This window comes from Esox lucius, chromosome 6, assembly GCF_011004845.1.
Source record: "Esox lucius isolate fEsoLuc1 chromosome 6, fEsoLuc1.pri, whole genome shotgun sequence".
NCBI lineage: Eukaryota > Metazoa > Chordata > Actinopteri > Esociformes > Esocidae > Esox > Esox lucius.
The window spans coordinates 23,738,704-23,749,399 of NC_047574.1; the positions used below are offsets into that span (position 1 = coordinate 23,738,704).

The 10,696-nt window shown below is 40.1% G+C and overlaps 1 protein-coding gene across 1 annotated transcript; it reads left to right on the forward strand.

The window, feature by feature from the left end:
• Nucleotides 1-1,560: 1,560 nt before the first annotated feature.
• LOC105008013 (RING finger protein 122) lies at nucleotides 1,561-10,486 on the forward strand. The gene is made up of 6 exons (XM_020047284.2): nucleotides 1,561-2,902; nucleotides 4,317-4,473; nucleotides 5,098-5,140; nucleotides 5,360-5,401; nucleotides 5,785-5,867; nucleotides 8,754-10,486. The coding sequence occupies exons 1-6, from the start codon at nucleotides 2,878-2,880 to the stop codon at nucleotides 8,872-8,874; spliced, it is 471 nt and encodes a 156-aa protein (XP_019902843.1). The 5' UTR covers nucleotides 1,561-2,877; the 3' UTR covers nucleotides 8,875-10,486.
• Nucleotides 10,487-10,696: the final 210 nt, after the last annotated feature.

Genomic DNA, 10,696 nt, shown 5'->3' on the forward strand with positions numbered 1-10,696 from the left:
GCGGGGCTTAACACAAACCCTGAAACAGAAACCCAGACCATTATCCCTCCTCCACCAAACTTTACGGTAGCCACTATGCATTCTGATAGGTATCGTTCTCCTGGCTTCCACCACACCCAGATTCATCCATCAGACTGCCTGATAGTGAAGCATGATGTGTACCGCTGCTCTGCCATGGAAACACATTTCATGAAACTCCTGATTCCAAATTTTTATCCTGATGTTGCTTCCAGAGGCAGTTTGGAACTTTGGAATTAAAAGCTTCTAATAATTTTGATAGCACTTGAATGCTGCATCATAACTAATTGGATTTGGTTATGATAGCATTGAGAGAGTCTGAAACTAGTTTTGGCGTGTACATAGCTTCCATCATTTGACAGTAGTACAGGATTTCCCTTTTATTCTCTCTATCTATTCTTTGATTAAAAATGCAACAACATTTGAAACTCCCTCCAACTGTTAAATACTACAGTGAGAAACATATCATCAGGCTCACTTCCCAGTTGCTGACCAATCCCAGATGATGAGCTCATCTCCACATCTATTGTATTCTATGGTGGTAAATCCACACATCCCACTCCGTAATGAATGCAGAACTGGGGAATGCAGCAACACTGGACCATTGCGATGGACCTCTCGTTTCCTATTAGCTTATGCTACAGAATTACGTGTAGATAACGTTATGAAGTTTAATTACGTCAACATTTTTTTTAATGAATTACCATCCTCAAAACGTTGTATGGTCTTCAAACAACGTTCGAGGATAATGAAGGTTATTTATCAAACCATTCAGCATTCACCATAAAAACTGTTTTATTTTGTTTGATTTTACATTACGTCAAAACACTATTCTGAAAATTCCATTTGGGGCTGCCATTTGATGACCAACTGAGAATTCTAGTCAATGCTTTCTCAATGGGAGCTGATGAAGACTGTCTAAGTAGTACTTGAAAAATATTCCATGGCCTGAAAACATGTCTAAAGAAGGCAAATAATTAGTAGCTAAACCTTTTATTATCGTTTTGATTGTCATCAAACTGATTTTTGATGCAAACAAGCTTAATATATTGAGGGCAGTTCATGGTTAGCATCGTTAGCTATTCTTGACGGAATTTAGCTATTGACAACATCATGTTGTATATCGATAATATCATAATGATGGCAACATTGTTTTGAACGAAATATTAAGACACCTTAGCGATGTTGTCGTATTTCCAAACCCTACGGTGTAATTTAAACGAAACTGTAATCAGCACCAATTAAAAGGCATTAGCTATGGTCATCAATACAGTTGCGCTGTTTGTATGGTAGAATGTGTGACCATGGCAACGACGCGACCGAGTGACAGAGGTACAAACCAATCAATATAGCCTTAAAAATGTGTTGTACATCACCAAAAATACATTTACTTCTGTATTTATCCACACACTGTAAGATAAGTCCATTTATCTACATAATTCTTAGAATTAATTTAATCTGTCTGTCTGCTGTTATGTCTACCTGTTTGAATGTGCTTCACTTCACTAAGGTAATGTCAGTGCTAAGTCATGCGTAAATGCAGACTGCTCTTTTGGTGGTGGGATTATACATATATTTTTAGTCTAAATGACGTATAATTGCGTATACTTCGCCAGCTGTCTGTCTGCATGTCCGTATTGGTACTGCTTTCTTGACACCTATTTTTTATTAATAGTTTACGTCTGGAAAGAGGCAACGGTTGAGGGAGGGGGGAATAGAGGGAAGGTGAGTAAAGGCAGATAAAAAGAGGGGGCGTGTGAAAGCAAAGCAGTGATGTAGACAATCACATGAGAAGGGATATGTTTACAAACTGAGCCGAGGAAGTGTGCTCGTAGCTACGTTGTAAGGAAGCAGTATTGAGGGCAGGGCAGAGCAGTGAGACCATCGGAGAGCGGCTGCATGGGTTAAACATTAGTGTTAGGCAAAATTTCTTTATTTCGAGACCCTCGTCAAGTTAGGAGGAAGGGGAGCAGATGGTTGAGGCTAGAGCAGAGAGCACAACGCTAGTGCCGGTGTGAGGAGGAGCTTTCACAGGAACACTGTGCACTGCAGGAAGCCATCGACGTTCTCCTTTGTTTCCCACAGTTGGCAGAGGCAGTTTTTCACAGCAACAGAGGGTATCTATGTCGAGAGGAGTATCCAAGGAAGGTGGAGGCAGGGAGACGGAGAGAGAGAAAAACAGAAGACCTCAGAAAAGCAGGCGTGGGAGGGGTAAGCCTTGTGACAATGTTTTGAAGGGGAGACAAAGCAAATTAGCAACTGCATTCGGTTAGCTGCTTGGGATTTGGACAGTTTTCTCTCCATTTATCCTCTGAAGAATGACACCAATGTGTCTTTAACCTGCCAAGATTGGATGTCTAACACCTAAAACAACAAAGCTATGGCCTGGATGTTGCTTTGTGTATTTACAGAGCATCCCTTGCAATAGGGCTGTTTTTATTTCTGTTGCCTATTGTACCTTTCACAATGTTTTTTTCCATGTTTTCTGATGTTGTTGTTTGATTATTCGCATCAAATCATCACCCCAAAGAACAGCGTGGATGTCTACGATGACTGACTAGTTTTTGTCATGTTTGAATGGAGAAGTAAACATCATCCACAAAAGGGCATCTTTGGGATCTGAGATTGTTTATCCCAAAGGAATTTACTCTAAAAATGCAATAAGGCTTGACTAATCCATCCTTGTTATTGAAGACACAGACCCCTTTGACCTTTTGAAAATAACATTATTTTCTGGAAGAAACTGACTTTGATTGTCCATCAAAACAAAAACCCAGGATTGGTTGTGAGTGACTTCAGACATTTTGACCCCTGTCCACTGATTCCCTGGATCTGTCTAGCTGTCTGGAAGCTGATTTCATGCACCTGGTTCATTGGTGCAATGGTGAGTTTAACTTTCCTACATTTAGTTGTATAACAAAGTACTCCCAAGGGACTGGTTCCTTTCCCTTTAACACATACCCCTAAAAACTGACAGACAGTTTGTCTGTGATTTCCAAACCCTTAGCCTTACCAACTTGTTTAGAGTGGCCGTGTGTTGCTGACAAAATGAAGAGGGTAACTTTCAGAGAGGGGCAAAAGGATCAATGACCCTGACAACTTCAGTGATTCAATTCATATTTCTTTTTAAAATGGTAAAACAAGCATGACATTCAAGTGAACAAATCCCTCCTGCAGTTTAATTGGTGCACGCTTGCTAGAAGGGGTCACATAAAGGTCAAATTAGCCACTACACCCAAAATAACTTTCACTATCTCACTATCTTTCTGACACTTGTGAAAATGAAGTCAAGCTTGAACACACAAATGGAGGATGGTTTGCACAGGGAATGGTTTCATTAGGACCTTTAACGCTTAGCCCTAAACACTGGCAAATTGCAAGTATTCGTTATGGAGTGTTCTACCTCTAACAACTTGACTATCAATGATTTAATAAAATCCTCCTAAGATTACTGATGCATCCTGTTTCACCCACACTGAGCACCCCACCATCTTGAGAGATTGAGCCACTGGAAGGGCTCTTCCGACCTGACCCTGACACAGCCACAGTGACCTTCAACCTAGGATGTTCTTAACTCATTGAGGGAATACGAGTGGCATTAGACCTTTGAATTGGTCACCATTTTATGCATATATGGTGCTGCTGATGATTAGCCTTCAGGCAATGGTGCTGAAGTGTTTTATTTGCTGTCATTGTGGATTGCGTCGCTGCTGTGGTGGTCCTCATAGATGGGACAAACCCACACAGACCCACACCCACACAGACAGGGCTTACATGGTCTAAACTGCACCCATTCCATTTGACCGCTCACTTTTCAAGTTGAAGTGACTCCGTACTGAAAAGTTCATTCAACTCAGTGAAGGTCAACAATGGAAGTAGTGTTACATTGATATGTGAAACAAGAAGCTAACTGTATGCAATATGCATGCCCAGTCTTGGGAGGCTGATTTCAGTGCCAAATAGAAGGAGGTGTAGCCTACTTCACAGTAAAGAACACAAAACATTATGTTAATAGAACATTCCACAGTTAATTTGATTCATTCTGGCTCTGATGTAAAGAATAATAATAAACTGTACACTGACACACAGCATTAAATGTTTTGAAATGCCACATGTAAAACGTACAAATTCCTCAAGTTTAAAAACCCGCTCTACATTCAACGTGAAACACATCACTGAAATGTGCTTCAGAATCAATTAATGAAGATGACGTGCATGCTGAACCCCAGTGTTCTTTGTGCATGAGGACAGAAGGGTCTGTAGAGTTTGGTAAAGCTACTCTATCTCCTCCCTTCCAGGATGTCTGTGCGGTTTAGGATCGCAAAGCTCAGACCCCTGCTGCAGGATGACTCTGGAGGACATCTACCACCTGCCCGTCAACATTTATGTCATCATCCTGGGCATTGGCTTCTTTATCTTCATGCTCAGCCTGATTTTCTGCTGCTATATGTTCAGGTAAGTATTACTGCACAGCAAATCGGCAAGCATGGGCTAGGGGCTATTTCAATAAGCACGGTCAATAAGTTATGGGCTCAGTACTCAGTAACACATGGAAGTCGGCTATAGCTTCCTTTTAAGACCAGAACATTGAATTTGTTTTTTTGTCAATGCTATCTAAGCTTATTGATCATGGGTTATTAAATAGATCTGTGGGGCGAACACTGTCAGGTAGGGCAGGATGTTTGAATCAACAACAACCATTGGTTTCTAACAACCTTATAACATAATCAGCTGGAAGGAATTGTTTACACCTAGAGCAAAATGTATTCTTTTGCCAAATCTGAGATTGCTACTTCTACTTTCTAGTCCCGATGTGAAACCAAAATGACATACTAAAATCTGTTCAGGCACTTTGTAGTTGTAGCACAGCCAACTGTTGTCACATTGACATTTGGCATTTAGGAGTTAATACTATAAGGAAAACTGTTCTCCATGCCAACATGATTGATTGATGGAAGGATGGATGGATAGATATGGACAGGTTTTTGTACCATTTCAATATCATGGATTTCTGTGGCGGTTAACCAGTGTGTGAATCTGTCAGGTTTATTGAAATTGCCTTTTTATAATTATTTTCAGGTTAAGGAGACAAGGAACCAGGGAACAATATGGATATAATGAGGTAATTTCATCTTGTGTTATTGAAATATTTAATGTGGTGTCAGACTTACAGATGCAAACAAACATTTCTCAGTTAATGAAGTTTCTTCAATCTGTTGCTTCTTGATATCTTTGGATTGCCATTTTTTGTTTAGTTGTATGTCAATTTATAAAGATGTTCATTTGTTTTCTAGTTTATTGTAAAAAAGATTATCGCCACCACAAATCCCTCTTTCTCTAGGTTGTTTTAAAAGGAGCCGGAAAGAAATTGAGTCTTCTTGGAGTAAGTGATTTAATTGTTCTAGCTATGTCTTTGTAGACACTTTTAATAGGGGGCTCTGCATCCAAAGTTTATAATGGGGAAAAAGATAGTTTTGTTTTTAAAGGATAATGTTCAAAATGGGAAGAGTCTCCATCATACCCAGAGTTAGGGTTAGGTGTTGGAGACCAAAGGAAAATGTAACAAAAGTCTCTGTACAACTCCTGAAGCCAAATTCCTGAATTGATTCTGAGCTTTCAATCAATGGACCTTCATTGGAGCATGTAGGTTGATTGACAGTGAGATCAGCAAAAACATATGTAATTTGCATCTGATATAGAAGTTTGAATTAACTTTTTTGTATGTTTTATAGGATAGTGTTAATGTGATCTTTTCCCATCCTACAGCAGACATGTGCCGTGTGCTTAGAAGAGTTTAAAACCAGAGATGAGCTTGGAGTATGTCCCTGCTCACATGCCTTTCACAAGAAGTAAGTCCCCTCCCACAGTCATGGCTTTGATCATGTGAAGTGAAAAGCTGAAGGCATACTCAGGGAAGAAATAAAAAGAAATAAAATCCATACATAACAGTTTATTTAGAAAATGACATCAACCTCTAAGTGACAAACATAGATTTTTCTTGCTGTGTGACTTTCTATTATTTGACTTCATGTACTTTTTAGCCCTAAGGCACAATTTTTTTAGGATGTTGTTCTTTTTTCTTTTTTAAATGTGATTGCTTTTTCAAGTTCCATTCATGCCTCATTGTAGCAACTGCTGACAGACTTGGGGAGTTGAAGATTGAGACGTGTACACCAAACTGTTCTGCTTCTTTATGACACTGCTCGCTTACCCAGGATGTACTTAACAGTACCCACCGGTTTGATGTGTTCACAGGCCAGTTAACAATGATTGCGCTTGCAGGTGCTCAACCTAACACATGGCAATAGCCCCACCAATCCCTGAGGGGGATTCTGAACCAATATGCACCACTACATGCTAGGCCCAGAAGTACTATCAGCATGCCACAGGCATGATGTGAACTCTTGGCAGGAATGATGCAGTTGTACTGCAAGGTAGTGAGTTGCTTTTAACTCCGCTTGAAATGAGACAATATGTATGGGATATTATTAGGGGTTTTATATGTAACGTAGGATTCAGTTTAACCTTCCCTCAACTAAACCTTCCTTTACTCTCTACCATCTACACTCACCTAAAGGATTATTAGGAACACCTGTTCAATTTCTCATTAATGCAAGTATCTAAGCAACCAATCACATGGCAGTTGCTTCAATGCATTTAGGGGTGTGGTCCTGGTCAAGACAATCTCCTGAACTCCAAACTGAATGTCAGAATGGGAAATAAAGCTGATTTAAGCAATTTTGAGCGTGGCATGGTTGTTGGTGCCAGACGGGCCAGTCTGAGTATTTCACAAACTGCTCAGTTACTGGGATTTTTACGCACAACCATTTCTAGGGTTTACAAAGAATGGTGTGAAAAGGGAAAAACATCCAGTATGCGGCAGTCTTGTGGGCGAAAATGCCTTGTTGATGCTAGAGGTCAGAGGAGAATGGGCCGACTGATTCAAACTGTTAGAAGAGCAACTTTGACTGAAATAACCACTCGTTACAACCGAGGTATGCAGCAAAGCATTTGTGAAGCCACAACACGCACAACCTTGAGGCGGATGGGCTACAACAGCAGAAGACCCCACCGGGTACCACTCATCTCCACTACAAATATGAAAAAGAGGCTACAATTTGCACGAGCTCACCAAAATTGGACAGTTGAAGACTGGAAGAATTTTGCCTGGTCTGATGAGTCTCGATTTCTGTTGAGACAGTAAGAATTTGGCGTAAACAGAGTAAGAATTTGGCGTAAACAGAATGAGAACATGGATCCATCATGCCTTGTTACCACTGTGCAGGCTGGTGGTGGTGGTGGTGTAATGGTGTGGGGGATGTTTTCTTGGCACACTTTAGGCCACTTAGTGCCAATTGGGCATCGTTTAAATGCCACAGCCTACCTGAGCATTGTTTCTAACCATGTCCATCCCTTTATGACCACCATGTACCCATCCTCTGATGGCTACTTCCAGCAGGATAATGCACCATGTCACAAAGCTCGAATCATTTCAAATTGGTTTCTTGAACATGACAATGAGTTCACTGTACTGAAATGGCCCCCACAGTCACCAGGTCTCAACCCAATAGAGCATCTTTGGGATGTGGTGGAACGGGAGCTTCGTGCCCTGGATGTGCATCCCACAAATCTCCATCAACTGCAAGATGCTATCCTATCAATATGGGCCAACATTTCTAAGGAATGCTTACAGCACCTTGTTGAATCAATGCCACATAGAATTAAGGCAGTTCTGAAGACAAAAGGGGGTCAAACACAGTATTAGTATGTTGTTCCTAATAATCCTTTAGGTGAGTGTATGTTCACCTCTGTCACTAAAATGAAATACCTTGACGGTTCACCCATTTGCTGGGAATGTTGTTTAATGTCTGATGCAACTTCCTGGCAGCTCATGAAGTAATGGAACCCTTCATGAAATTGAGCAAAAGTGAATGCAAATCCTAAGCCCCACAAATAACGAGTCAAATGTTGTGCTCAGGCAGAAGGGAGAGCTGTATACTTTGATTTCAGCACAATCATTTCACAAACAAAAAAAGTTTCTATGAGTAGTATGATATTTTTCTGATAAACATAGGTTTTAAAATGATTGCCATCCCTATGATCAAGATTTTCGAGGTCTCCCCTGGAGTGGATAAAAGTATTGAGCCTCACATTTGGGAGGGATCTCAGATGACCTCTCCATGCAGCACGTTTCATGGTCCTGGGATGACTGACCTCTTCAATTCAGCCCGTAGGTTTTTTAATGGATTCCAGTCTGGAGTCTGAGATGGCTATTGTAAAACTTAGATTTTGTGGTCCCGCAACCATTTCTGTGTTGATTTTGATGTATGTTTGTGTTGTTGAAATGTCCATCCATGGCCAAGTCTTAGTCTCCTGGTAGAGACACCCAAGTTTTGGGATAAATCCTTGTACATTGTGGAATTCATTATGCCACCATTATTTACGTGCCCTTGGACCAATAGCAGCAAAAAAAGCTTCAATGATCCACCACCATATTTTGGTGGTGGGTATCACAGAAAAATGTTTTCCTAGTATGCTTTTCCTTGTATACAGTCCATTTTGCCAATAGTGTGCAGAAATAGTTTGTTGAAATCAAAGTATATGACCTCATTGTTTGTGTTGGTTTTTGTTGTTGTTATTTTGCTCAATTACATGAATATCCATCTCCACATTTCCATTTTACTATACAATGTCATATTATAACTTCGCTGCTTCTTTCTTTGGTTTCTGTCCAGGTGTCTATTAAAATGGCTAGAGATCCGCAGTGTCTGCCCCATGTGCAACAAACCCATCTGCCGTGTGCGGCCAGACCCCCCACAGGGTGCAGAGGGGACCCATAGTCCAATGGAGGTTTAAGAGGGGAGAGGGGACCCCACCACAGCACACCCATAACTATAGTCTCAACCAGCCCCTGCCACCACACCTGATCCTGAAAACATCACACCCTGGGCCAGGTGAAGCGAAGCCAGCCGTCCACCCTGACATCTCCCATTTATCCCTATCTTAGGGATTTATAAAAGACACATCCTTACACCTTTAGAAGGTGTTAGACCTTTGCGGGTGTTTGTGAGATGAGACTGAAGTAGAAAACCCATAGAACATTATACAGGTCAAACTGAAAAGTGTCCTAAAATGCAGTGGGTAAATGACTAGACCCTGTCCATGACCACCAGACATCCGCTCCAGAGAAGAAATGGGGTACTGGAAGAACTAGGATGCTGTGTTTTGGGCCTTTATTTCCCAGGTCTCACAGTACAAACCCCTCATACCATGTTACCAAGTGAAGATATATGCGATGTCCTGATTGGTCGCTGAGTAACGCGGGGTTGGATGGAAGAGACACACCATGCCCCCGATAACAGATGGTAGTCATTTTTGATGTGCCATGCCTGTGTTCAAATTGTGTGATAACTTAATCTTTTAATATAGACCCCTCCTACAGTAAAAGTTTGCCAATGTAGGAATTGCTGAAGGTCCTTGTATATAGATGTAAAATGTTAAGTTGACCCACTAAAAGTGGTAAATGAATCCTGCAGCAATCCCCCCAAAAAACAATGCATAATTGTGTCAGATTCTAGATTTAAGTTCTTTAGTTTAAAACAATGAATAAAGATACAGTTCTGCGTAACACTTCCTGTTAAGAGTGCCTTTTTACAGTTTGTTACAAATTGGCCGTTAGGATTCACTTATGTATGTACACTAGTACACCACACAGGATATGTAAAATTTGAATAAGCTCAATGTTATTACTAGTTTTTAAATAGGCTTTAGCTAGTTAAAATGTATGGGTACTTGTACTTACATAGTACACAACCCATCCTGAGAAAATAACCATTCAAGTGAGAAAATAATCACACTAATATACTACAAGAGTGTATCTTGAGGGATATTCATTGTAATTATTGTAGACCTTCATAGCATGTTACCTATGAGCAATTACAATGTAATGAATACTCATTACCAAGTGAAAACAGTGGAGACTCACCTGTAACCCATTGTTACAATTAATTACTTTGTACAGTGTAATTCGGACCCTTACAAGGAAGTGTTATGAATTATGTTTATTCAATTCCAAAAGGTGCGCTATTAAAAATGTATTATGTGTAACTATTTGTTTTTTTAAAGTGCTGTTTATTTTTTAAAGTGCTGTTTATGTCTCATGCCACCACAATTGAAGAGTTTCATCATTGAAATATGTAATTTCTAAGTTATTTTCAAGCAATTGTTTTGTATTATAGCTTAATAAAGTGTATAGTTTCAGTGATTTATGGGCAAACATAGCAGGGTATAAACAAAAGTTGATGAGCAAAGTTGGAGGAGCTGTGTGAATCTGTGACAGCCAAAACACAGACACCATATTCCAACACATTTGCTGCTACCGTTTATAAATGTTTTTCTTCATTAATGTCTTAATAAACCTTTGTATATTCCCATATAACACTCACAAACTAAAATGATGATTCTAAAATGTGTGTGCAATTAATTTGTCAGAGAGATGCCTCAAATATGTGTCATTCATTTGTATCCACTGAGGCTTAACAATTGCAGCAAACTTGGTTTCAGTAGTGTCTTTGTTGACAGTTTGTGTGGGCCACCAAAAATTCCCAATTGTAAGACTTCTAACTAGGAGTGTAAACATTTGCATGCTTAAAGGGGGCATGAGTAGAATTTCATACAT